At 61.0% G+C, this 27,176-nt stretch overlaps 3 protein-coding genes across 3 annotated transcripts in view; 2 read left to right on the top strand and 1 right to left on the bottom strand.

Annotated features, from left to right (window-relative positions):
* Positions 1-692: 692 nt before the first annotated feature.
* Positions 693-4,295, bottom strand: PRR29 (proline rich 29). Its single transcript, XM_041399047.1, has 5 exons — positions 4,218-4,295; positions 3,643-3,760; positions 1,854-1,969; positions 934-1,061; positions 693-840 (listed from the first exon to the last, which is right to left on the bottom strand). Exons 1-5 carry the CDS (start codon positions 4,293-4,295, stop codon positions 693-695), a joined length of 588 nt encoding a protein of 195 aa, XP_041254981.1.
* A 4,615-nt stretch (positions 4,296-8,910) lies between these two features.
* Positions 8,911-18,489, top strand: LOC121333025 (vasoactive intestinal polypeptide receptor 1-like). Its single transcript, XM_041399046.1, has 13 exons — positions 8,911-8,979; positions 10,983-11,094; positions 13,836-13,943; positions 14,788-14,897; positions 15,123-15,220; positions 15,632-15,764; positions 16,349-16,502; positions 16,978-17,038; positions 17,337-17,403; positions 17,508-17,599; positions 17,795-17,924; positions 18,178-18,219; positions 18,397-18,489. Exons 1-13 carry the CDS (start codon positions 8,911-8,913, stop codon positions 18,487-18,489), a joined length of 1,269 nt encoding a protein of 422 aa, XP_041254980.1.
* Positions 18,490-23,338: 4,849 nt separating this feature from the next.
* SCN4A (sodium voltage-gated channel alpha subunit 4) overlaps positions 23,339-27,176 on the top strand; it is a 46,929-nt gene continuing 43,091 nt past the window's right edge. The window contains exon 1 of the mRNA XM_041399022.1: positions 23,339-23,697. The gene's annotated coding sequence lies outside the window, so the exon portion shown is untranslated. The remainder of the gene's footprint in view (positions 23,698-27,176) is intronic.

The raw sequence follows: 27,176 nt of genomic DNA, 5'->3' as shown, positions 1-27,176 counted from the left end.
CCAGGACTCCTCTCAGCCCCCCCAGGCACGCCCCCCCCGACGGCTCTGGGTGCCCCCAGCCCCGAGGGAGCCCCTGCACTCAGGCACGGAGCCACCAGCTCAAGTAATTACAGATGCTTAATTAGCGACAGCAGGGCGCTCTCTTAACAAAGCGAATTAATTACAGGCAATGTTGCATTGAGAGCTGGAGGAACTAATGAGGACTGGGACCATCCTCTGTCCCCACCCCCGGGGACAGCACAGCCTGTGCCACCCCGGCCCGGTGGTTTGGAGGGGACCGGGGTGTCCCCAGGGCTGGGACAGGGCTGGGACAGGGCTGGGACACCCTGTGACAGCCCTGCCTGGGGGGCGCAGCAGGGAAACCACCCCAAAACCCCAACACCACGGGAAGGGTGGAGCATCCATCCGGGATCTTCGGGGTCGAGGGAGGCAGAGCTCAGAGCCCCCCCTGCTCTGCGGTGTAGAACTCTGTGGGGTGGGGTGGGATGGGATGGGATGGGATGGGATGGGATGGGATCCATGGGATGGGATGGGATGGGATGGGATGGGATGGGATGGGATGGGATGGGATCCATGGGATGGGATGGGATGGGATGGGATCCATGGGATGGGACATTATTGGGATGGGACAATATTGGGATGGGATGGGACAGGACAGGATGGAATGGAATAGAGACAGGGAGCAGGGAAGCTCAGCCTGGGGTGATGGAAGCTTGCAGGAAAGCTGCTTCTGTCGGGGGCCATGGGGACAATGTCCCCAGGCTGTCCTTACCCGCTGCTGGGGGCATGCCGGGTCCCACTGTCCCGGTGGCACTGGGGGGCGGCGGGGGGGGCACAGCTCTGCTGGGAGGAACGAGGACAGGTCAGTGACGATGGATGGTGTCCCCTGGCGGTGCCACACCGGGCTGGCACTGAGCCCCGCCCGGCACTCACCGCCCGTCCCCGGGCGAGGAGCGCAGGAACCGCACGGGGGCCGGGCCGGGCACGGGCCAGGGCATGTAGTGATGGTGGAAAACCACGGCCTCCTCTTCCTCCTCGCCCTGTGAAGGCCCCGCCAGCACCTGCGAGAGGGGACAGAGGCAGTGCAGGGCTGGGCTCCGGGGCTCCCAAAGCGCCGCTTGCCAGGGATCGCACCCGGCTGGGTGGGCTCGGTCCCACACAAAGCCCGGGGGGACACGGGGGGGTGGCAGCCCCACAGATGGGACCAAAATCCCGTGGGAAGAGCCCTTTGATGTGTCTGAGAGCCATTTGAGCAGGCAGGGTCCAGCCCTGGCTGGCCCTGCCCTGGTGGCACTGGGAGGGCGGGGGGTGGGTGCCAGGAGGTGCCAGCTGGCAGCAAGCTCAGCAGCTGCCACAGCCCAGCCCTGCCCCTAAAGCTGCATTGTTCCCCCCAAGGAGATGAAATATTTCATATGGTTTTGTTTTGAGATGGGTTTTTAAATGGCAGCCCCTGCAGAGCTCCTGCTGGGTTGGGCTGTGCCTCCTGAGGGTCCCAGCTCTTCCCAGCTGGGCTGAACCCCTGCCCGAGGCCTGCCTGGTGTCTGAGCTGTCAGAGCTGGGCTCCAAACAAAGCCCCAGAACCCCAAAAGGCTGCTCTGAGCTGGGCTGGGACCACCCACGTGCTGCCCCCAGAGGACGTGGTGATCCTGAACAGCCCTGGGGTCCCTCTGCCCCTTCTTTGGTCCCTCTTCCCCCTCTTTGGACCCTTTACCCCCTCGTCGGTCATTTTATCCCCTATTTGATCCCTTTACTCCCTCTTTGGTCCCTTTACCCCCTCTTTGGTCCCTTTACCCCCTCTTTGGTCCCTCTGTCCCCTCTTTGGTCCCTCTGCCCCCCAGCCCCCCGAGCCTCACCGGGGCAGGGGCTGGGTCTGGCCTCGCACCCAGGGGCATCAGAGCTGCCATGGCCAGGCTGTGCATCAGCAGCTGGTGCATTTGGGAGGTTTGAATCAGCATCAACTCCATCAAATCTGCCCGACAATTGGAAATTGTGCATCAGAGAGGGAGCAGAGGGAGGGCAGGAGGGGCAGAGCCTGGGATGAGTGCCTGGGATGGGGCGGCCCCAGGCTCCTCCCTGTTCCCAAGCAGTGGGAGCAAAGCCAGACTTCCCCCACCCCGGTTTGGAAGCCTCATGTGTGTTTTCAAGCTTGGATAAAGCTTGAAAATTGCCGTATTTGAGTCTTTTCTTCCTTGCAAACACGGCTGAACATCTGAGCTGCCTCACGAGGGGCAGTTACTGGGGCTGGAGGCACCAGAGTTCCCTCCCAGCCTGGGAGATTTTCTGCAGCCCTGGAAGTGCCCAGGGCCTTGGGCAGCAGCTGCCCTGGCAGAGTTCAGAGCCTGCCAGGCTCAGCTCTGCTCTGGGCACAGGGCTCAGAGCTCCCCGGGGGGCTGGGGCTGAGCCCAGGGTCCCATCCCCACTCCTGGGGCTGGATCCAGCTGGGGAGCAGGGTGGGGATGCTCAGTGCCTCCTCAGCTCCTGCCTGCTCCACATGAGGAGCAGTGTTCCTGTCCCCTTGGCTGGAGGCCACACTGGGGGTGGCTGCTAAGGGCCATCCACACAGAGGAAGCCCCAAATCTGCCTCTGCACCCCAGAAAAATCCCCATTTTCTGCAGGTGTGAAATTCCCATGGAAAATTCTTATAAACCTGCTGGATTCCCCTGAGATCCTGCTGGCTTCATCCACCCAGGCTGCCCCTGGATCCCTGGCAGTGCCCAAGGCCAGATTGGACATTGGGGCTTGGAGCAGCCTGGGACAGTGGGAGGTGTCCCTGCCATGGCAGGGGTGGCACTGGATGGGTTTAAGGTCCCTTCCAGTCCAAGCCATTCCAGCATTCCCTGGTTCCATGGCCTGGAGTTAAAAAGGGTTTGGATCACCCCGTAGCCCTGTGCAGATCCCCAGAGGCTCCCGAGCTGCCAGGCTGCCTCCCAGGACACCAGGAGGTGGCTGTCCCTGCAGGCAGGAGCCCCCAGCCCCTGCTGGGGCTCTGCTGAGCCAGGAGCACCCCCGGGATTGAACCAGGGTGGGACACGGGCTGCTGGCAGCCTTGGGTGGATGCACCATCCCACACGGGCCAGCCTGCCTCTCTTTACTTCCACACTGATTTGCAGCATCCTTTTTCTACCCTGGGTTTTTAAGGACAGCTCCACCTTCCCCCACCCGACAGCACAAGGTGACTCTGCCCGTGGTGTGTCCCCAGTGGTGGCAGCCTTTGTCCCTGCTGTCCCCAGTGATGACAGCCCCTGGTCCTGCAGCCTGGGGGTAGCCGGGTGGGTGAAGCCCCTCTGGGAGGTGGCACAGCCCAGGGCTCCAGTCCCACTCAACCCCACCTTGCAGTTCAAGAAGCCTGTCTCACCCTGGTGTTCCCTGGGGAAATGTTTCCATTTCCAGCAGGGAATGGGGTTTTGGAGAACAAAAACAGCTGAATTAAAAAAACAAAAACAAAAAAAAAAAAAAAAAAAACCAGCCTCAAATTGTTCCCCGGGAGCATCTTGGATTCGCACCCCGTGGGGCTGAAGGTCCATGCCAGGGCGGGATGGACGCTGCTGAGTGTGCCTCAGCCCCGCTGCTCCCCCCGCAAAGGGCTGGCACGAAGGAGCCCAGGCGGGCTCGGCGCTGCCCCCCGGCCCTGCCCGCACGCACCTCCCCGCACGGGCGGGGGTCCCGCGGGGGCGGCCCCGGGCCCGGGCAGCTGCTGCAGGATCAGCACCGGCGGCCGGGACACCGGGACGGCTCCGGGGGGCGATCCCACGGCGCGGGGCTGCAAGGCAGGAGGGGAGGGAGAGCCCGGGATTGCACATTGAAGGGTTAATGCGGGGTCCGGGCAGCGGGGCACAGGGGACAGAGGGGACACGGCTGGTGGCAGGACAAAGGGGACACGGCTGGGGACAGGTGGGACCGGGACAGGACTGGGGGCAGGACGGGGGGGACGGGGCTGGTGGCGGGAGGAGCGAGTGGCCCGGGGGAGCAGGACGGGAGCCCTGGAGGAGGGAATTTGCTCTCCGCTGGTTTTTCAGGGACACCGCCCTCGATCCTGGGTGACTCCCAGACCTGCAGGGTCCCCACCCCTGGGGACAGGTCCCCGGGCACGGCTGGCCTTTCGGGGTCCGCAGGGCGTTTGCAAACCCCGGTGCCCCCCAAAAACCCCCTGTCCCAAGCCCTCTCCCCTCTCCACACTTATCCCGTCCGTGCAGAGGCAGAAACGCTCCGGGGCTCACCCCGCGTGGCACAAGGAGGGTCCCTGCTGGGGGGTCCCCCCAGAGCCCGCGGGGGTCCCCGGCCGCTCCCCGCTCCATGGCTCGGAGCTGCGGCCGCAGCCGGGATCGTCTCCAGGGCTCCCGGGGGAAACAAACCCTGCCCGGGGGAGGCTGGGCCGCGCCAGGAATGTCCCCGGGCAGCTTCTCCCGGCAGGAAATCCCCGGGAAAGGCCTGGGGACACCGGCCGGGGCTGTTCCTGTGTCCCCACGGCGCTGGGCCGTGTCCCCGACTCTGTGCCTCGTGGTGAGGGGGTGAAAGGAGCAGTTAATGGCATCCGAGGCTCATTAGGGAATGGGAGGGACATTGCATTAATGAAGCCTCCCCAAAGCTATGGATGGGACCCCCAAAAATTTGGGTGGCAACCCCAGAGACTTCCAAAATACTCAACTAGAATTGGAGTTGGAAACCACAGAAACCTCCTCAAAATCTCCCCAGAATTGGGGATGGGACACCCAGAGACCCCTGCAAAATTTGTAAAATTTGGGATCCTTAAACATCTCCCCTAATACTGGAGGATGGGACTCCTAGGAACTCCCAAAAGTCTCCCCAAAATTTGGGATGGTCCCCGGGATATCACCCAGCCCCAGTGGCACCCCAGGGCTGCTCCCCAGGGTGTCACAGCCTCGGTGCCACCTGGGGTCCCAGGGTGTCCATGTCCCCGTGCCAGGTCCCCCGGGGCTGTGTCCCAGCTCCCTGCACCACGTCCCCAGGGATGCAGTGACCACAGGAATGAGCAGAAAGTGCCAGCAGCAGAGCCTGGCTCCAGACTGCTGCTGGAGCCTCCCCAGAATTTGGGATGAGACCTTCAGAAACCCCCCAAAACCGGGGACGGGAACCACAGAAAGCCCCCAACATCTCCCCAAAACTGGGGATGGGAACCAAACATCTTCCCAAAATTTGGATAGGAACCCCAGAGACCTCCAAAAGTCTCCCCAAAATTGGGGGTGGGAACGACAGAACCCCCCAAAAACTTTCCCATATTTGGGACCCCTGCCGCGGGTCGTTCCCAGGGGATTAGTGCCCACCGAGCACAGCCAGCTCCTGGCAGAGAGCTCAGCGTGTTCCCCCCATCCCAGGAAATCCTGGGAATGGGGAGTCTGCAGGAAACCCTGAATTCCAGCAAAATGCCCCCTGTGCCCCCAGAGACCCCAGCCCATGCCGCCCCCCGCGCCCCTGCCACTGCTCTGAGGGATTTGCATGGATATCACATCCCAGATCTGCGGCGCCCCGGGGCAGATCTGAGAATTTTTCCCGGGGTTTCAGCCCCCGGCCAGCTCTCTTCGGGAACAAATCTCTCCCAAAACTCTCGTTCTGCCCCAGAACGGCACTGGGGACCCCTCCCCCCCCCAAATCCCCTCCTCCCCCCCGAGCCCGGCTGCCTCAGCCCCCAGCCCTTGGCTCCAGTCCGGGCTATTTTCTGCTTGACTGGGTTTTTCTCTGTGTTCCTAATTTTCCCGACCCCCTCTGGATTGCTTTTCTGCCTTTTGTTATAATCCTAAATTCCCATTATTTGCCATTTAATTACTGTGCCGCTTCCTGCCCGTTTTGGCAGAGCCCGGCTGGGCTGATCCCGATCTTATCTCCCTTTAGGAGGGATTCAAGCACCGGGATGGGGGGTGAGGAGTCCAAGGGAGCCTCGTGCCGGGGCAGGGGCATGAGAGGTGACAGGGACCTGCTCGGAATGTCCTCAGCCCCCCCACGGGGCCTGAGCCTGAGCCCCTCGGGGGGACATTTTTGGCAGAGGGGAGGGGGGAGGAGGAGAAGGAGAAGGAGAAGGAGAAGGAGAAGGAGAAGGAGAAGGAGAAGGAGAAGGAGAAGGAGAAGGAGAAGGAGAAGGAGAAGGAGAAGAGAGAGAAGAGACTTTGGGAAGTTTTCTTGAGCCAAATCAAACACAAGCAAGGCTGGTCCCAAGCGTGTTGTGCAGCAGGGCAGGGCTCAGGCTGGGCTCAGCTCTGGGCTGTGCCTGGCTCCAGCCTGTCCCCTGTGACCTGTCCCCTGTCCCCTTTCAATCCCCCACAACATCCCCTCAGCCCAACTCCTGAACCTCTTCAAAGCCAGGGTCACGGAGTTAGGGCTGCAGGTCGGGTGGGGACAGCCCCAGGGCAGGGGCACTCCTGGAGGAGGAGCAGGAGGATCCATGGCAGAGGGAGCTGAGTGGCAGGGCGGGATCTGGCCAGGAAAGCAGAGCCTGGGCACAGGGAAATGCCAGTGTCCAGGTGGGATGGGGACAAAGGCTGTGCTGTCACCAGGTGACCTTCCCTAGGTGGGAATGATGCCCCAGCTGGAGGTGCCACCTCTGCTGACCTTGGAGTGTTTGGTGGGGACACATAAAACATAAAACATCCACTGGGAAAACCCAGGAGGGACCAGAGGAGACCCAGGAGGGATCAGAGGATTCTCCAGCCCCAATGGGGACAGATCCTGCTGTGCCCTGGAAGAGCCACCCAGTGCCAAGGGCACCCTGAGGGTGCCCAGCAGAGGATTTGCTGACTTTGGAAGTTCTGGAGCCCCTCTCTCACAGCAGCTCTGGGATTTCTTCTGGAAACCCTCAAACCCCCTCTCCATCCCCAGCCTAGGGCTGGGATCTCAGCCCTGTCCCTGCTCAGGCCCAGGGTGAGCCCCAGGAGCTTTGGACCTGGAGTTTTCTTGTTGGGACCAAGGCCTTGGAGTGGGGTCAGTCCCTGGGGACCAGGAGGGACAGGGACCCTCTGCCACCCCGGGGCCGTGTGGGTGCTGCTGCAGCTCCTGGGATGGGATCGGTGGGATCCAGCCCCTCTGTGCGGGCATCAGCCAGCTTTGGGAACACAACAGAGCAGAGGCAGGCGGGGCACGGGGCGCGTCAGACCGGGAGCACCGGGAGGGGAGGAACCGAGCCCTGAGCTGCCCTGGGGGTGACAGCACATCCCTCCAGCCACTTCCCTTCCCGGGACACCAAGCGGAGCCAGGGAGATTCCCAAAGTGAGGAAACCCCGGCAGGATCAGCAGCCTCGCCCAAGCCTCGGGGGAAATGAGGAAACGCTGCAGCTGAGGCAACACATCCCCCCGAGCTGCTGCCTCCCAGGGCTCCCAAAACCAGTCCCAGACCAGTTTGTCACTGCACACGGGGACAAACCCTGGCTGTGGGATGGCGGAGTGGAGCTGCTGTCCCCTGGGCTGTCCACCATCACTCTGCCACATTCAGGACACACCTCTGGGGACGCTCCCTGTGTCTGGAGCTGTGAATGGGTTTAAGCTCCTCGTTTTGAATGATAACTACAAAAAATCCCTTTTCCCTTCCCAGGAGGTCTCACGCTGCCAGTGCTTTGATCTTCATCGTCCCCAAGCTGCCACCAGCCATCGACAAGTCCTCTTCCTCCGAATTCCCCTTCCCAGACTTGCCTCCTTCCATAGAAGAAAAGCCCAGGAAGAGGCACCTGGCACGGCACGGGGAGCCCAGCTGGCACATCCCTGGTGGGATGGGCACAATCGGTGACCCCAGCCCTCCCTAACTGAGCGTTTGTCACCTGCAGGAAGAGTCCTGTCAGTGACTTCCTTTGCTTTGGAAATGGCTGAGTCACCCCGAACTGGCGGCGGCGGGATCAATGGCAAGGGCCAGGGCAGCCTCTGGGGACATTCCTGGGGCCTCAGCGGGGACACAATCGCAGCCCTGTGCCCGAGGCAAATCCTCCTGTCCTCTCCTGTCCTGACCTGTCCTGTCCTGACCTGTCCTGTCCTGACCTGTCACCACTGCCACTGTCACTGCCACATGAATATGTAATATATATTATAAAACGCCAAAATCGCACCCCCAAAGCCAGGGCTGGGCAGAGCTGGGGTCAGTTTGCAGCAGGGCGGGGTGTCACACCCCCAGAGCCCATCCCAGCACTTCCTGGGCAATGGAGAAGATCGGGAGGGGGGCTCGGGGTGTCCCAGGAAGGAGAGGCAGGATGGGGCAGGGGACAGGGCTGGCATGGGGACAGCAGCACTGCCGGTCACCCTGGGGCAGCAGAGTCACCCTGAGACAGGTAGAGTCACCCTGGGGCCAGCAGAGCTACCCTGGGGCCAGCAGAGCCACTCTGGGGACAGCAGAGTCACCTTGGGACAGCAGAGCCACTCTGGGGCCAGCAGAGTCACCCTGGGGCAGGGCTGGAGACAGCGCCCCTGTCCCTGCCAAGGGATGTGACCCTCGCACCCCGCACCCCGCAGCTCATTCCCGCAGCCTTTCTCCAGCCGTTCTCCAGCGGTTTTCCAGCCCGGCGGCCCCCGAGGAGCCGGGAAGGGCTCGGTGTCCCCCTGGGCACCCCCGGGACCGGCTGGGGGTCCCGAGGAGCCGGAGGTGCTGGGGGCAGTGCCAGCCCGGGGTCCCTCCCGAGCCGCTCCATCCAAGCCCAGCGGAGGGAGGAGCTCCGGCCACGATCCCCGAGCGGTGACATCCAGGCTGGCGGAGAGACGGAGCCCAGCGGCGACACAGACAGCCACAGCGGGGGACACGGGCAGGGACACCCGGGACCCGCTGCAGGGAAGGGTCCTGAGGGACACGGGGCAGGGCTGGGAAGGGCAGAGGGGAGAGGGCAGGGAGGTGCGGGCACCCCCGGAGCCCCGGGTCGTGAAGGAGGAGCTGGGCTGTCCCCAGACCCTCGGGGACAGCACCGGGACCCCCATGAAGCTGCAGCCATGAAGGGTCCCCGGCAGCCACCCCGGCCCCGCTCGCTGCTGCTCCTGCTGCTGCTCCCCACGCTTCAGGTGAGTGACCCTGGGGACAGCGCGGGGACAGGGTGGGGGACACCGGCCATCCCCCCATGCCAGCCACCCCAGGGGCTGGGAGCAGTGAAGGGTCCTCCTGCCCAGGGTGGGGCTGCCCATCCCATCCCATCCCATCCCATCCCATCCCATCCCATCCCATCCCATCCCCAGCTCTCATGCTCCAGACCTGGAGGATGCCCCCCTTGGAGACTTTCCCACATCTCCTAGGGACAGTGTGGTGACAATGGTGCTGCTGGGACCCCGCAGGACCGGGCAGTGCTCAGGGACCCCCAGGGCAGAGATCCCAGGGATGATCCCTTGGGAGTGGATCCTCCACCCCACATCTCCCAGAGTCCTACACACCTGGAGGAGCCTGAGCTCCCTAGGGAGCCTCTCCAGGCACAAGGGTTGGGTGGCTGGGGGTGCAGGGGACAGGGACAGCCGTGGGCAATCTCCAGGACAGGGCCATGGGCATGGCTGGCACCAAATCCCTGCGGGAATGGTGGGACTGGAGTGGTTGTGCTGCCAGAGTGAGAAAAACACCCCTGGGCTGGTCAGGCTGCTCTGGGGAAAGGGGAGGGGAGGGAAAGGGAAAGGGAAAGGGAAAGGGAAAGGGAAAGGGAAAGGGAAAGGGAAAGGGAAAGGGAAAGGGAAAGGGAAAGGGAAAGGGAAAGGGAAAGGGAAAGGGAAAGGGAAAGGGAAAGGGAAAGGGAAAGGGAAAGGGAAAGGGAAAGGGAAAGGGAAAAGAGAAAAGGGAACAGGGAAAGGAAAAAAGGGAAAGGGGAATGGGAAAAAAGGGAAAAGGAAAAAAGGGAAAGGGGAAGGGGAAAGAGAAAAGGGAACAGGGAAAGGAAAAAAGGGGAAGGGGAAGGGGAAGGGAAAGGGAAAGGGAAAGGGAAAGGGAAGCTGGGCTGTGGGAGCACTGGAGGCTGGCAGGGTTTTGGAGACTGATGGCATCAGGGCCCTTCCAGCAGGGAAACTGAGGCACAGCAGGAATTCCCTGACCTGCAGGGACCTCGGAAGGGAGCCCTGCACATTCCCTGTTGCCTGCTCCAGCATCCTGGCCCTGCTGCCATAAATAACAAACCAAACCCAGCAGCTCTGCTGATAAAGAGGGGTGAGAGAAACCACCCTGTCCCTTCCATGTCCCCCACCACTGGCAGGATGGAGGAGGAGAATTCCTGGGCCTTCCCAGTGCTGTGCCCAGAGCCATCCCCAAAACACCTTTTCCAGCCAGACTGGAAATTCCCTTGAAATCTTGTGTTCAGCAGGAAAAGGAAACAAAATCTCCTGTGGGAGGTGAAGGGATGCTGAGGAGCAGCTCAGCCAGGGCAGGGCAGGGCAGGGCAGGGCTCAGCCAAGGGATGCTCACACGTCCCACACTTCCCTCTCTTGGGAAACTCAGGGATCCACCCTCATCCCTCTGTTTCTGCAGCTCTGACATCTCTGGCCCCTCACCTCAAACCATCAGCAACCCAAACCCAGGTCTGGGCCCCAGACCCTGAACCAGACAGCCCTGAACCTGCTGGGATACATGGGAATGGGCACAGAAACTTGGGAATAGGCAGAGATGTGTGGGAATGGGCACAGACACCTGGGAATGGGCATGGACACTTGGGAATGGGCAGGGATACCTGGAAATTGACAGGCAGAGTTCCTGGCATCCCCAGTTCAGCCTCAGTGTCCCGGTTCTCCAGCTGGGAGCCGAGGAGGCAAATCCCAAAGCAGGGATTCCCAGACAATCCAATCCCTGCAGCCACCACATCTCTCACATCTTTGGGATCTGGACATTCTCCCTGGTGCTCCATCAGCTCTGCTGGCAAAGCCAGAGGTGGGAATGTGGGGTTTGCTGAGCCCACATCCCACTGGGATAGTGGGAAGTGTCTGTGCTCATGGCAGGGAGACTGGGATGGTCTGTGGTCCCTTCCAACCCAACTCCATGACTCCATTTCCACAAATCCACAATTCCATGATTCTCCTGCCTGCCCTTTCCTCTCTCCAAGGTGCAGGGGACTCATCCCGACTGCTCCATCGTCCTCCACTTCCAGGAGCTGGAGGCGGAATGTCTGCAGAGGATCCGGAGCGAGAGGCAGAGCCCGGGGCAGGCGGGGCAGGGTGAGCCCGGGATCAGCTCCCTGGGAGCAGGGAGGAATTCCTGAGGGGCCACTGGAGGGTGATCATGGGAGGGGATTGCAGATCTGGGATTTCCAGGGAGATGGAGAGCAGCACCAAGGCAAAGATCAAGGACAATCCCTGGAGAGACCCCAAAATGCTGTTGGGATGGGATAGAAGGGATTGTGGCATACAAACAACAGCCACAACTCAGTCCTGGTGGATTTAGAGAATCCTAGAGTGGCTGGGATCGGGAGGGACCTAAAAGCCCACCCAGTGCCACCCTTGCCATGGCAGGGACACCTCCCACTGTCCCAGGCTGCTCCAAGCCCCAATGCCCAGCCTGGCCTCGGGCACTGCCAGGGATCCAGGGGCAGCCACAGCTGCTTTGGGCACCCTGTGCCAGGGCCTGCCCACCCTGCCAGGGAACAATTCCTAATTCCCAATCTCCCATCCAGCCCTGCCCTCTGGCAGTGGGAGCCATTCCCTGTGTCCTGTCCCTCCATGCCTTGTCCCCAGTCCCTCTCCAGCTCTCCTGGAGCCCCATCAGGCCCTGCAAGAGCTCTGAGCTCTCCCTGGAGCCTTCTCACCCCCACAGGGAGGGATTTGTGGAATATGGCAGTGCTGGATTGGTCCATGCCCCTGGCAGAGTCCCCTGGATCCCCCTGCACCAATGCCAGGGCTGTGGCCACCAGCACCAGGGTCACGCCATGGTGTCACCATCTCACATCTGCTCCCCTTCCTAACTCAGTAAATTGGACTGCCTGACATTTTTTGGGTAACTCAGTTTTCCTATATCTGAGGTTTTAAATGAATTAACTGGTTGAAAAACCAATTTTCAAGCGCTGCTTTTGGACATAATTTTAAAAATTCCATCTCAGTTTCCATCCAAAAGTGGAATGGCCCAAATCCCAGGCAAAAATTGTGATCTGGAGAATAAGGAATGCATAATTCCAGAGGTTTCACCTCATAGCAGTGGAAAAATTAAGCAATAAATGCATATGAAGGTGCATAATTGCTTAAGTAACTCTGCAGAGATGTCATTTATCCTTCAGCTTAGGAGAGAAAAGCCAAATTGATTGGAAAAGGTCCATTTTGCAACCCTAATTGTGCCAGCCAAGGGGAAGGAATCTCACTGCAGGAAAACATCTGAGAAGTGGGAATGCATAATTAAAATCTGGATTTAATCCTGGGGCTGCCCTCATCCCCCTGAGCTGCATTCATCCCTTTCCCTGCTTGCACCAGCGTGGGGAGCCTGACTCCAGGACAGGCTCAGATCCCACGGACGGGGTGGGAGGGCCCTGGCATCTCCTTATTCCTAATTCCCAATATACCATCCATCCCTGCCCTCTGGCAGTGGGAGCCATTCCCTGGGTCCTCTCCCTCCATCCCTGGAGCTTCTCTCCAGGTGAGCACCCTCAGCTCTCACAGCCTTTCCTCTTCCATTCCTTGCACCATTTCCGTGGCATCCTCTGGACTATGGGGGCTACAGATCCCAGAGGAGGCCCAGGAGAGGCTCCAAAGGCTCCTCTGGATCCAGGCTGGGAGAGCTGGGGGTGCTCACCTGGAGAGGAGAAGCTCCAGGAAGAGCTCAGAGCCCCTTGCAGGGCCTGAAGGGGCTCCAGGAGAGCTGGAGAGGGACTGGGGACAAGGGATGCAGGGACAGGCACAGGGAATGGCTCCCACTGCCAGAGGGCAGGGATGGATGGGAGATTGGGAATTGGGAATTGTTCCCTGGCAGGGTGGGCAGGCCCTGGCACAGGGTGCCCAGAGCAGCTGGGGCTGCCCCTGGATCCCTGGCAGTGCCCAAGGCCAGGCTGGGCATTGGGGCTTGGAGCAGCCTGGGACAGTGGGAGGTGTCCCTGCCATGGCAGGGGGGGCACTGGGTGGGTTTAAGGTCCCTTCCCACCATTCCAGGATTCCCTGCTCCCAAGACCCCAAGAAATGAGACTGCTCTCAGGGATGATCCCAGTTCTGTGCTCTCTTCCTGATCCTCCAGAGCAAAAACCAAGCCCCACTTTGGCACTGTGGATGCAAATCCCTCCCTGCCAGGACTGACACCCCCGGGCTGAAATCAGAGGAAATTCATCAGACATATCCAGTTACTCATTCCCTGGCTGGGAATGGACATGGCTCCATGAATAATGTGGATCTGCAGGGTTAATGATGGAGCTGTGCTGGGACAGGAGCTGGCCTGGAGTGGGATGGCCTTGTCCCATCCTGGGCTGCTGCATCACGAACTCCCCCAGCCCCGAGTTTGCCTGGCCGTGCTCATTCCCAAAAAATTTGAGAGATTTAAACAGGAATTCAGCACTGGGTAGGGAAGCAAAAGCCGTTTAAGCTGATGCTTCGCAGCAAGCCTTGCATGACTTCCTTCTGTCCTTGGGGGCACATCCCGAGCTGAGCCTCCAGGTGCAAAAACCCAGCCTAAATCCGGGTTATTTCAGGAGCCACGGGCAAACCCCAGCCCATCGCACACGCAGGGTGTTCCCGCTGGAGGTCGGTGAGACGCAGCCCCAGGAGCTCCCAGTCCCGCCGAAAGGGGATCCCGAGGGGCCCCGGAGCGGAGCCAGGATGCTCCCGGTCCCTGCGGGCACGGAACCGCGGACAGCAGCCAGGATGCTCCGGTCCCTGCGGGCACGGAACCCGGGACAGTGGCGGCGCGGCGCCGGGGCTGCGGTGCCACTCGCGCGTCTCCTCCCGGTGTCACCGCAAGTGTCACCTGGTGTCCTGTCCCTCCCCAGGCTGCCCGACCGAGTGGGACGGGGTCAGCTGCTGGCCCGCCCTGCCCCTTGGCCAGTCCCGAGGTGTCGCCTGTCCCGAGATCCCGAGCGTCTTCAAGAAGTCCAAAGGTCTGAATCCAGCGGGGATCGCTCATCCCACGGCCCCACCCACCCTGCCAGGGCCTCCTGAGCCACCCCAGCCCTTCCCTCGGACCCCACATCTCCTGCCTCTCCCAGAATGTCCTCGGTGGAAACTGCGGTCCCAGCAGGGACAGGAAAAGCAGAGATTCAGGGAGTGCCACAACAGGACCCAAATCCTTTCATCCCTGTGTGGGTGGAGCCCTTGGGGACCTCATCCTCCCTCCTGGTGACACCAGGACAGTCCCCCTGCTGCCCTCCTTCCCCACACACCATCCCAGTGCTTCCAAGCTGGCTCCATCCCTGCTGGAGGGTGGAAAGGAGAGCTCCCACCGGAGAATTGCAGCACTTCCTCAGACAGGAGTAATTTGGGAAATGTTTGCTTTGGGGCAGGAACAGCTGAGGAGAGGCTCGATGGAACCCTCAGAGGATGAATGAGCACTTTTACAGCCTTAATTCCCAATGCCCTTCCCCTGGAGGGATCTGTGCTTGTTTTCTCACCCTATCCGATGTTTTCCTGGCAGCTCCAGGCACAGAGGGGGTGATGGGGTCCAGAGGGAGTGAGATGGGATCCAGAAGGAATAGGGTAGCAATGGGGTTTGGGAGGGAGGGATGGGGTCTGGGAGGGATGTGGCAGAGATAAGGTCCAGAAGGAGCAGTGGGATCAGGGAGGGATGTGGCAGAGATAGGGTCCAGATGGAGCAGTGGGATCAGGAGGGGTTGGACAGCCCACGGATACCACACTGCTGTCCCTGTCTGTTCCAGGCTGGGCATTTTGGGGGTGCCATCAGAGGTGACACCCGTGGCTCCCCTGAGGTTCCTCCTTGTCCTGCAGGGCTGATCCAAAGGAACTGCACCGAGTGGGGCTGGAGCCCCCCCAGCCCCCCCTACCACAGTGCCTGCCAGCTGGAGACCCTGGGCAGCAGCAATGACACCGAGGCCAAGGCACGTGGGACCCCTGGGGCTGTGGGGAACTGCCCCCATGTTCCCACACTGCCCTGTGTCCCCATGTCCCCGTGTCCCCATGTCCCCATGTCCCCACACTGCCCACTGGCCAAAGAACCATGGAGATACTCCTGGGTTATCCCATCTCCCCTGGCTGTGCCTGCTTGCCCCACACCAGCACTTCCCAGTCCCTGTCTCCTCCTCCACTGGTGCTGTCCCTTGCAGAGAGGCCATTTTGTCACCATGAAGGTGCTCTACACCTGTGGCTACTCCACGTCACTGGCAGCGCTGCTCCTGGCCATCGGCATCTTCTGCTGCTTCAGGTAGGGTTGGGAGCTGCTCCAGCTCCACGGGCTGGAGGGACACAGGATAAATCCCAGCAGGAACGGCTGCCCCCAGCCTGGCCCCTCACGGAGCAGCCAGAACCCATCCCAGCCAACAGGAAATCTGGGAAGGCAGGAGAGGAATGGCAGTGTTGTCCTTGCCTGGTGGCCCTCTCAAGTTCTGGTTTTGCAGAGGTCCCTGTGCTGCAGGTTTGGGCTCTCCAGAAGTTTCTGGGATGTTCCCTTGTCCTTGAGCAGCCCCAAGCACAGCACAACCCTGCTCTTCTGATTTTAGAGCAGGAAAGCTTCTCCAGGGCTTTGTGACCATCACCAGCAGTGATCCCTGGGAAGGGGACACCAAAGTACCTTCTCTGCCCCTGTTTGGGCCCAGCCCATCTCTCCCTCCTGCAGGAAGCTGCACTGCACCAGGAATTCCATCCACATCCACTTCTTCACCTCCTTCATCCTGCGGGGCACAGCCGTGTTCATCAAGGACCGTGTCCTCTTCTCGGACGAGTCCATCGACCACTGCACAATGTCCACGGTAAATCCCAAACCCCAGCCCTGGAGTGGGGCAAGGAGAGCAACAGGGAGGGGGCTGGTGGGACCCAGGGGGATTTATCACTGCAGAGAGGAGACAGAGGCTGTGGGATGGAGGAAATTCTGTCCTGGGTGGCCCTGGGGAAGTTCAGCATTTCTGCATTTCCCTCCATGCAGGGAACAAGTTCTGTCCTCAAAACTGCCACTGGCCTCAGGCTGAGTGTCCCCAGTGGTGTCCCCAGGGGGGCTAAAGTTCAGCACAGCCCACCAGCACCAGGTACTGCTCTGAGGTTTTCAATCAAAACAGGGACCCTGAGTGAAGACACAGCACTGAGAACACCACAGACACAACCACGGGGTTTTTAAAGAGCCTACAAAACCCGCCCGTGGTCACCTGCCCGTGGGGCACAGGCAGAGCAGAACCTGGTGCAGGTGATGTGAGGGGCAGAGTCCCTGGGGCTGCACTGAAAGGCCATCACTGAAAGGCCATCACAGGTGTCCTCAAGAGGGTGGACATGGGGGTGACAGTCCCCTGTGCCACCAGGGCAGGGTGTGCTGCACTCTGAGCCGTCCCCTCCTCCTTGGCAGGTGACCTGCAAGGCAGCCATCGCCTTCTTCCAGTACTCAGTGCTGGCCAACTTCTACTGGCTGCTGGTGGAGGGGCTGTACCTGCAGACGCTGCTGCTGCTCACCTTCACCTGCGACAGGAGCTACACCTGGGGCTACGTCCTCATCGGCTGGGGTGAGCCTGGGGACATCCCTGACATCCCCGAGCAGGAGCCACCTGGGAACGGCCTGATCTGACACCCACCTGGCCAGAGCCCTAGGGCTTCTCCCAGCATGTCCCCACCCCAACAGCTCCTGCATGGCCTTGGCGGGCACCCACCTGCTCCTGCCAGAGCCCAGAGCTGCTGGGGAAGAGTGGCCTGATCAGGACAGCTCCTCCCTTCTTCCCACACCCACCTGGGGCTGGGAACGCCCATCCCACATGCCTGGGGGTGATGGAGGAGTGAGGGGGCAGGAGGGTGGCAGGAGGTGACACAGACACAGCACCACCAGTGGGCACCTTCTTCTGGAGAAGGTGGGAACGTTGTCACCTTCCTGCCACATCAGAACTGAGCTAGACACATGTTTCTGGGGACAAGGGACAGAGGGGTGCCACAGAGGCTTCCCAGAGCACTGCAGGGACCATCCCTACCTGTGTCCTGTCCTTGCAGGTGTTCCCATGGTCACAGTCGGGGTGTGGGTGCTCACCAGGCTCCAGTATGACAACCACGGGTAAGAGCAGCTGTCCCTTGGCCTTGTCCAGGCCTCCTCAGCCACGTGTCCCAGCCCAAGTGCTGGGAAATGGATCTTTGGCATGGGATGGATGCTCAGGAGGGGAGGACTGTGCCTGCCCCGAACTTTAACTCCCCTTAACTCCCTTTAACTTTATTTAAATGTTATTTCTGTTTTCTGGTGGGTCCTGTGGCAAGAGGGATGCAAAGGGGTCGGGGTCTGGCCAAAGAAATGGCAGGGGGACAGCTGGGCCACACGGGTCCCAGTGGGTGCCAGAGCCACCTCTGCTGTCCCGTAGGTGCTGGGATGACTACTCCAGTGTGTACTGGTGGGTGATCAAGGCTCCCATCCTCCTGGCCATATTTGTGAGTGTGTTCCCTGAGAATCCCACCCCAGAGCCAGGGTCCCACATGGCCAGGGGACCAGGCCAGGGGCTGTGCAGAGCCTGAGACGTGGCCTCCCGGGACAGGTGAACTTCCTCATCTTCCTCAATGTCACCAGGATGTTGGCACAGAAGATCCGGTGCCCGGACCTCAGCAGAGCCCACAAGCAGCAGTACATGTAAGGGGACAGGGCTGTGCCCACCCCGGCCTCTGGGGTCCCAGGGCAGAGGGACCCTCCTTGGAGGAGCACAGAGGACAGTCCTGGAGCCTCCATGACCTGCCTTTCACACAGAACCTTCTTGGGGTTAAGACCAAGGTTTTGGGGAGGTCTCACGGGGCAGCAGGAGCACCCAGCCCCTGTCACTCTCCACAGGAGGCTGACCAAGTCCACGCTGCTGCTCATCCCCCTCTTCGGGGTGCACTACGTGGTGTTCGCGCTCTTCCCCGAGCACGTGGTCGTGGATGCCCGGCTCTACTTCGAGCTGGTGCTCGGCTCCTACCAGGTGAGATGGGGGGAAAGGCCCCGTGGCCCCACCCAAATCACACCAGCAGCCCCTAGAACGTGGGGGCCTCTTTTGGGAGAGGGTGCCCCCAAACACCCGGGGCAGGGCACAAGGGTTGGACCTGGGGAACCTGGCACTGATTTCCTCTGGGGTGGGTCAGAGGTGTGGGAGGTGGTAAAGGCAGGGAGAAGATGAGCACAGAGGGGTCCAGCCCCTTCCTCTGGGTCAAAATTGTTCTGTCTGTCCTCTCCAGGGCTTCCTGGTGGCTCTGCTCTACTGTTTCCTCAATGGGGAGGTGAGTAGGTGTCCCCATCCCAACCCCGGGCACCACAGTGGGTATGGGGACACCCCAAAGGTGTCCCAGAGCCAGGGGTGGGCAGGGACAGTTCCCCCTCCCCTTTCCCCCCAGTCCCCTCTGCTGGATGCTGTCTGGTGTCCCTGGGCACCAGCACTGCCTGTGGTGTTGGGGCAGGTCCAGGCTGAGATCAGGAGGAACTGGGGCACATGGCAAAGGTCCATGGAGAGCAACGTCTTCAACCTGGCCACCCAGGACTTCACAGCATGAGCAGGACAGCGCTCCTGGGGTGGAGCAGCTCCATGGCTGCGGCCCCAGAAAGACCCAACCCCCTTCATTTCGGGGGTTCTGGGTCTGTCACCCTCAGAGGGGGTTTGGAACAACCAGAAAGACCCAACCCCCTTGATTTCGGGGGTTCTGGGTCTGACACCCTCAGAGGGTGTTGAGAACAACCATGGGAGAGGCTCTGCCTGCTCGGTGCTGGTGATCTTGCACCCTGTGGTCGCACCTCACCCCCGGGGCTCTCACTGCTTCAGGGCAGAGTTTCAGGCAAAGGGAAGGGAAGTTCTTCACTTTCCTACCTGAAACTGGGAAGGAAACACAAAAATCCCTCTCCAAAGGACATCTGATGGGTTTTTGTTTGCACTGAAGGAAAAGGAGCAGCACTGAAGGGATTCACTGATTGATGTTTTCCCCCTTCCTTCGTTTATAAAATCATTTCCCATCTGGGAAGATTCCTAAACATAGCCAGGAGCCCCCCTGGGGATGAAGGAAGGATACAGAGAGAGTCAAAACCCCACACCTCTACAAGAGACCCCCAATGGCCTCAGGACGCAGTTCCTCCCCAGTTCCCAAAACGCTTCCCTTTCTCCCATGTGGGCTGATTGAGCTGGAGATGTTCCCTTCCCAGGAGAGCTCTCCCAGTCCTTTGCTCTGAGGAATGGGATTCAACTGGCTTCCTTGGGGGGCCTTTTTCCAGGGATAGGAAGAGTTTTGACAATAAAATCTCATTCCAAGTCCAGCCTCACTTTTCAGAGGGTCGGTTTGCTCCACAAACCCAGAGAATTTGGGACTGGGGACGCTGCAGGATGAAAACTCTGCCCATGATGGAATGCCTGGAAGTACCTCCCAGGCAATCTCTCTTTTTCCCTTGCCTGGTGAAGCTCACAGAGAGGATGTGGAGGAGGAAGGTGAGGAAAAGCTCAAGATGGGGGCACCATGATCTGTCCCAGAGGTCCTGGGGTGCCCTGTCCCCTCTGGGTGCCCCCATCACCCCCAGCCTGTTCCACCACCATGAACATCCTTCATCCTCCCAGACTGAGCTCCTGCCCTGGCAAGTGGTGCCTCCAGGAGTGAGAGAGGCCCCAAATGCCCTTCTGCCAAACTTCCTGGCCTCTCCCAGGCTCCTGTGACCAGAGCCACCCGATCCCAGCCTTGCTTCTCTCTCTGCCGGGGTTGTCATTTCTCTGTGGTGCCACATGTCCTTCCCTAAATAAACCCCACTTGATGGCCCCTGTCCAGGCTGTAGGATCTCCAGAGATCCCATCTGGGAGGGCACTGAGAGGGAAACAGTCCCAGAGCTGATCTGAGGAGAGATGGGAGATGTTCCATTAAAAACCCTCCAGAGCCAGCACATCCTGAATCATCAGGAACTCTCCAGAGGAGCTCAGGAGCTGTCAATAAAGCCCTCTGTGCAGCCAGGAAGGGAGCAGAGGTGAATGGAATCCCTCTCCATCATCAGTGAGGATGGGATGATTGGCAGGGATGAGACAGCAGCAGGACTGGGGATGCTCAGTGGGAAAACCTGTTTCCATAATACTTTGAAAAACTCTCTATTTCCAGATGCAGATGGGGTTTGGGGGTGATAAATGACCCCAAATGACCCTCTGGGGTTTGCTGGGCTTTGAACTCCATGGGACTTTGAAGCCCTTGCAGGACAGGAGGAGCCCTTGCCTCCTTGTGGCTCCAGGAGGGGACTGGGAATCACCCTCAGCCTGCAAGAAAGGTTTTCCAAAGCTCCCAGCATGGACCACCCCCTGCAGCTGCAAAAGATCATGGAAAGGGATCTTAAAGTGTTGAAAGATACCTTAAATCTCACGGGCAGGGACACCTCCTCCTATCCCAGGCTGCTCCAAGCCCCAATGTCCAACCTGGCCTTGGGCACTGCCAGGGATCCAGGGGCAGCCACAGCTGCTCTGGCACCCTGTGCCAGCGCCTCACCACCCTCACAGGGAGGAATTTCTTCTGAAGATCCTCACAATCTCGGAGATTTTTTCCACCCTAAAGGATGTTGAGGCTGTGTTCGGGAGGGCTGAGCCCGGGCAGGGCAGGGTCAGGTTTCCCGCATCCCCTCCCCAGCACAGCCGGAGTGCCGCAGCCTGGCGCCCTCCTGACCCAGCGTGTCCCCGGGGTGCCGCGTGTCCCCGCAGGCCCGAGCGGTGTCTGGGCACGGGGGAGTTTAGCCCGGAGCCGGAGGGTGGCACTGCGGCCCCTCCGCAGCGGCGGCAGGCGGGGCTGGCAGCGCTGGAGCGCGGTGTCCCCACGGGGCACAGCGGGGCACCCGGGGTGACAGCGGCCACTGAGCCCGGCTCCGAGAGCCCCAGCGAGTGAGGCACGGCTCACACTGCTCTGGGCACTCGGGAAGAGCCGGGACAGCCGAGCAGCCCGGCCAGCCGCGGGTTAACCCGCGATGGGACGGGAACCGGGCCGGGCTGGGGCGCGATGCCTGGGGCTGCCCTGCCCGAGTTCCCGATCTTCCGGAGCTGCCGGGACCCCCCCCGCCTGGGCACAGAGGGTGCCCTGGGCTCCCATCCGCTCCTTCATCCCGATCCGGGATGGTCCCGGCGCTGCAGCTCGGGGAATTCGCCCTCCCCGTGTCCCGGCACGCCGCGAGTCCCCCCTTCCCTGCCTGCACAGGGACCGGCAGAGCCCCGGGGACACGGCGGGGACACGGCGGGGACACGGCGGGGACACGGTGGGGACACGGTTGGGACACGGTTGGGACACGGCGGGGACAGCGCTGGCAGTGAGTAGAGCTGGACAGGGACTGGGGACAAGGCATGGAGGGACAGGACACAGGGAATGGCTCCCACTGCCAGAGGGCAGGGATGGATGGGAGATTGGGAATTAGGAATTGTTCCCTGGCAGGGTGGGCAGGCCCTGGCACAGGGTGCCCAGAGCAGCTGTGGCTGCCCCTGCATCCCTGGCAGTGCCCAAGGCCAGGTTGGACACTGGGGCTGGGAACAGCCTGGGACAGTGGGAGGTGTCCCTGCCATGGCAGGGGTGGCACTGGGTGGGCTTTAAGGTCCCTCTAAACCATTCCCTGATTATGGGATCCTGTGGTGGATCCAGCACAACAAGCCAGGGCACCTCAAATACCCGAGGCTGGACCAAGCATGGCCCTAATTCCACCCTGGAATCCAAGGACACGTTTTTCCCACCCTGATCAGTGTGGTCAGTACCTCTGGGTGCCCCAAGCTCCCATTCCCATTGGGATTTCCTTGGTTCTGCAGACAGAGCTGTGCCCCTGTGTCCTGCTGGGGACCCTCGGTGTCCCCACGTCCTGCAGGACAGGAGACACATCCCAGGGTTTCCAGCCTCACTCCAGGCCTGCTCTTGGGCTGGGAAAAGCAAAAATGGACCTGTGCAGTTTGAAAAGTCTCCCTGTTGTGACAAGGCTGGGCTTGGAGCAGCTGCTGGGAGCCACCAAACATCCCCTGAATTCCCTGCTGTGACCAACAGAGCAGTGGAAAGTCCCCACAGGCACAGCAGGAGGGTGTCCCTGTCCCTGCTGTCCTCAGCAGCCAAACCCCAGGATGCACAGGGAATGCTCCATGCCCCTGGATCCTGGCTGTTTTTCTGCTGCTCAGCCCCCATTGGGCCCCTGTTGGATTCAGCCTTTTTCTGACTCAAAGATGGGGTAACTGAGAGGTGTTTTAAAAACTTTTATTCCATTTTCAGTTTCATGTGAAGGGTGAGACAATACAGATCAGAAGCTAACAGTGCACAGGCTGCCAGTGCCAGCCAGGCCTGTAGCCAGCCCTGGGAGCTGCTCTGGGCTCTTCCCTCCCTCCTTGCCTCGGTTTTATCCCCTCTGAGCCTGCTCAGGGCTCCAAGCCAGCCAGCAGAGCCCTGGTTTTCAATTGAGAGGTCCAAGAGATGCCTCCCAAAGCACACCTTTGGCCTCCCCTGCACAGAACTCATCCTGCACCAGCTCATTCTTCCCTGGAGAGCTGAAATGGCTCCTGCTCTGCCTTATTGCCACAGCCCACACAGGACAGGAAAATTGTGGAGTCAGAAGCAGAATCAGTCCAAGGACCTTCAGTTCCCAGCTCCCTGGTCAGGGCTGCAGGCCTGGCCATGGATATGCTGGCTGTGGAGGATGCTGGAGGGCACAGGGGAGAGGGGCTGGTCAGGGAAGGGGATTCCCATACCATTCCAGGCTGGGAAAGTCAAGTGATGCAGCTCCACTGAAGCCACCCCAACACTGGGAAGATTCTCCAGGGTGTTTTGGGACTGGAAAAGCAGAAATTATTTACAGGAACAGTAGTTTTGGTGGGATGATGAACCCTTCTGACCATGCTGAGTGCTGGAGTGGCTGCTCCACCCCCAACACAGCCCTGAGCACACCAGAAGGGGTGACCCTGCAATCTGGGTGCCCCTACATCCTCTCCTCCTAGCCCTGGAGGCACCTCGAGCACCCCCCGAACCCCAGAAGTGCCTGGGCTTGGCAGGAGAACCCAAAGGCCCCGTCAGGAAGCACAAACGGGGGACAACCCCATGGCAAACCCCTTTGTCTGTGTCATCCTGGTTGTCGCTCACGGGGTCCCCGTGGGCAGGACGCGTGGGGGACATCCCCATCGGATGCTCCTGGGATGTTCTGGTGCAAGAGGGTGCGAGAGGGGGACAAAACAGTGACAGACACCCCTCGTTTGCCGGCAAGGGGAGGAGCGGGATCGCTCCTGGGTGCCGAACAATGGGAATGCCGCCCGCGAGGAGCCACGGGCTCGGGGCAGAGCTGGCAGCGGCGTTGGCACCCGGTGCCCCCCCCCGCCCTCGCAGTTGTCCCGCTGCTCTTCCCAGCGTCTGTCACTGCCGGGGAGGCGCTGGCCAGGGTCTCTCCCACCTCCCCTCCACGTCCCCGCGTCCCTTGGGGTGCCGGAGCCGGCCCAGAGCCGCCGGCACACCTGGGGCGCTGCGCCGTGCCCGGGCAGGGCTGCCCGCGGCCGGGGGCGATGGCACCGCGGGGCTCCGGCCCCGCCAGCGCCGTGATTGGCGCGGCACGGAACGAATGCCACAGCTGAGCCGGGACAGGCTACCTGAAGGAGCCCGCATGTCCTCAGGTTTCACTCATGACCATCTGACAGCAGCAGCAGCTGCGCTGCCAACTCGCCGAGCCAAAGCGTCCAGGAGTCGAAGGAGAGGGAAATTCTGGCCCTAAAAGGTCTCTCCTTGGGATTTCGCACTCTCCACCCAACAGTAAGTACTGGGGTCAGCCCTGGGCGGCTGCTAGGCCCCCGGGCAGGGCGGCAGGGTCGGGGATGTGCCTAGGTTTGTCGCTGTCGCTGTGCCTGCAGCGGTACCGGCAGTGTCCTGGGATTTGCGGTCCGAGCACCGGAGGTGGACGGGACCAGGATGGACCGTGGTGGCTCTGAGGGGTGTTTAGGGCTGGAGGCACCTGCTGGACCCCCCGGCATGGAAAACTGTCCAGGACAGGGGACAAAGTCCCCACAAAGGTGCAGGCAGGGCACGGGACAGAGTGGCAGCAGCCAGCGGGCCCTCAGTGGCCACAGGGCTGCGGCGGGCTGAGGGGACAGTCAGGGACGTGGCGGGCAATGGGCTCCCGAGCCACCTTCCGTTGTCACTAAAGGAGCCACGGGCAGGGCTCACAAGTCTCAGGCTCCTTTCTCCTGGCTTCTCCTCCTGGAGGTCTAAATATAAACCCCGGTCTGGGCAAGCCAAGGTTGCAGGAAAGGTCTGCGGGTGCTCCCAGTGTCTCCTTTCGGGAAGGGCCCTGTCCCTGCAGAGCCCCCCTGCTCCGTGGGGCGGCAGGGAGGGACCCCCGGGGCAGAGGAGATGGTGGGACCCCTGTGCCAGGCGGGAACGTCGGGGATGGGGCGGCAGGGAAGGGGTGGCTGTTCCCACACTGGGGCTGTGGGCACACAGGCACAGCCCAGGGTGGGGTTCAGAGCTGGATCCCCCATGGCAATCAGGCAGTGCCAGGCTGGGGTTCAGCTCGAGGGTTTTGGGTGCTGTGTCCCCCTTGTGCCAGCTCCCATCACTCGCTGCATGGGCAGGGCCCACTGTGCTCCCCAAGAGCCCTTTTGGGGTTTATCCAGGGCCAGAAAAAGAAATTGTCTTTTCTCCCTCCTCCTATTCCCCCATTCCCCCCATTTCCCCCATTTCCCCATTCCCATTCCCCCATTCCCCCGTTCCCCCATCCCTGCAGAGGGGCGTTTGCCGAGTAGCACGAGCATTTCCTGCCCTGCCCTCAGGGCACTGACCGAGCTGTCAGGGATCAGCCCGCGGCAGGCGAGGGATGGAACTGCGGCTGCCAGCAAGGGACAACAATTCCACAAAGCCCTGGGGACAGCAGGACATCCCAGTCAGTCCCATTATCCCGGGGACACCCTGGATGGGTTTATGCAGTGCTGGAGCTGCCTCCTCTGGTTCTTTCCAGGATTTATAATGGTTTGAAGGGAAAAGAGCATATTTACAGGAACTGGTTAACGAGCACAAAGTCCTGCCTCGACCGTGCTGTGCTAATATTTAAATAGCATTTTCTATTTTCTGATATGTGCAGAAGGGTCCGGTTCAGGATTTTGTTTGGCTCTGTGGAGTCCCTTGGGCAACTCCAGCTCCACTCAGGGAAATTTGCTAGATTTGGGGTAGGAGAGGGAGCGGCAGAGCCATGAGGAAATGCCCAGCACCGTTTCTGTTTGCAGCAGGTTGGACTGATGAGTTTCTGTTTGCAGCAGGTTGGATTAATGAGGTGGTTTCTGTGCAGGGCAGAAAGGGGAGAAGGTGGTGGATGCTTTGGGAAGTTGAGAGGGAAAAGATCCCAGTTTAGCTCGGGAGAGAGCAGGGAGGGTGCTCAGCCTCTGTGCCTGTCCTGCTGCCTCCCTCCTGGGATCCATAAATCCCTGGAACATCTCATCTTTGGGTCCCCCTTCTCCATTTCCAGGTGGACCTCAATGAGATCTCTGGGGCTGTGGGGCTCGGCATCTGTGGCAGCTCCAGATGCCCCGTGCTGGTCCTGCTTGGCAGGGGTCTGCGCCAGGGAATTGGGATCCAGGGGCTGCAGTGGGAAAGGGGCATCTTCCAGCCGTGGGAAAATGCAGGCTCCCAATATTGCAAATTCCACGGGAGCAGCACGGTGGGGACCTGCTCCTTGTGCTGTGCTGGAAATCCCTGCAGGAGCTGCTGTGCCTGCTGGCATTCCCTAGGGCTGGGGGCATCCCTGCCCCCCGTGCCCCCGAGCCTGAGGGGCAGCAGGTCACTGCAGCCCCACGCCACTCTTCCTTCCCCCTCTCTGTCCCCTCGCTGTCCCCTCGCTGCCTTCCCAGCACGGCTCAGATCTTTTCCAAGCCTGACACGGGAGCTGCTGGCAGGGAGGAGCCGCAGCTCCGGATGACACCCGAGTGCAGGGTGGGCAGTGGGCAAGGGCAGGGTCCCCACTTTAACCCTTCCCTGGCTGCTCAAGCCTCCAGCACTGCCAACTCCCCCCAAAATAACCCCGTGCCGCCACCCAGGCTGGTGTCCCCTTTCCAGCAATGCCCTGTCCCCCAGCAGGGACAGCAGGAGTGGGGATGGGGTGGCATCCCCGGCTCCAGGCAGGAACGGGTCAGTGCGTGGCTGCAGGATGGTGCAACCTCCTATTTCCATCTGCGGCCGGGGAGAGCATCCCAGGATTTCACAGCTCCCGGGCTGTGTGTGCCACCCCCACGCTGAGCACAGCAGGTACAGCCTCAGGGCACCGAGCCCCGGGAGCTGCAGGGCAGCAGCGATCCGGGAATTGCCGGGAATTCGTTCCCAAGTGGGTTTGGTGCTGCTGCAGGAGCGGCAGCGCCTCTGCAGGGCTGGATTTTTGGGGCTGATGTCCCTGGAGGAGCCGTGTCCCTGGGAGGTTCAGCACGGAGGATTGGGAGGTTCAGCACGGAGGATTTGGCTTTCCAAAGGAAGGCGGGTGGGCTCGGCTGGGTTTTTGCAAGGAGCTGGAGGAGGGAGCAGCACTGGTTTTGGCAGGTGCAGAGCACCCAGAGCAGTGCAGAGCTCATGGAAGGTGCTGCTGGAATTGGACGCAATTCCAAAGGAACTGTGCATCCATCCCGTTCCAGGGAAATCCCGAGCCCAGCACAGCTGCGGGGTGTCCCTGTCCCAGGGCAGCACCAGGCTGGAGCAGCTTGGCTGCTGCCAGGAAAAGGCTGGAGAGCGCTGGGAGGGCTCCTCTCTGCTTGAGACAGGCAAAAAGCAGGGGAGCTGCATCATTCCCATAGCAGGGAGTTCATCCTCTGTGGGCTGAAAATCATGAAATCAGGGAATGGTTTGGGTTGGAAAGACCTTCAAGCTCATCCCATTCCATAGGCAGGGCCCCCTGGCTCCTCCCAGCCTCAGTGTCCAGCCTGGCCTTGGGCACTGCCAGGGATGCAGGGGCAGCCACAGCTGCTCTGGGAATTCCATCCCAGCCCCTGCCCACTCCGCCAGGGAACTATTCCCAATTCCCAAGATCCCATCCATCCCTGCCCTCTGGCAGTGGGAGCCATTCCCTGTGTCCTGTCCCTCCATCCCTTGTCCCCAGTCCCTGTCCAGCCCCCTGTGCTGCTGCCCTGGGTGACCTGTGGGTGACAAGCAGTGGCCTGGCTGGGGGACAGTGGTGGCAGGAGCCGCTGCAGCATCTCAGTGCCCTGCTCTGGCTGGGAAGAGGCACCCAGCAGTGCTGGGCTGGCTCTGGAATCGTT

The sequence above is a fragment of the Onychostruthus taczanowskii genome, unplaced genomic scaffold, assembly GCF_017590055.1.
Source record: "Onychostruthus taczanowskii isolate IOZ18803 unplaced genomic scaffold, ASM1759005v1 scaffold152, whole genome shotgun sequence".
In the NCBI taxonomy this organism is placed as follows: Eukaryota; Metazoa; Chordata; class Aves; order Passeriformes; family Passeridae; genus Onychostruthus; species Onychostruthus taczanowskii.
The sequence above is the reverse complement of the archived record's forward strand: the minus strand, read 5'-3'. Positions and strand labels throughout refer to the sequence as shown.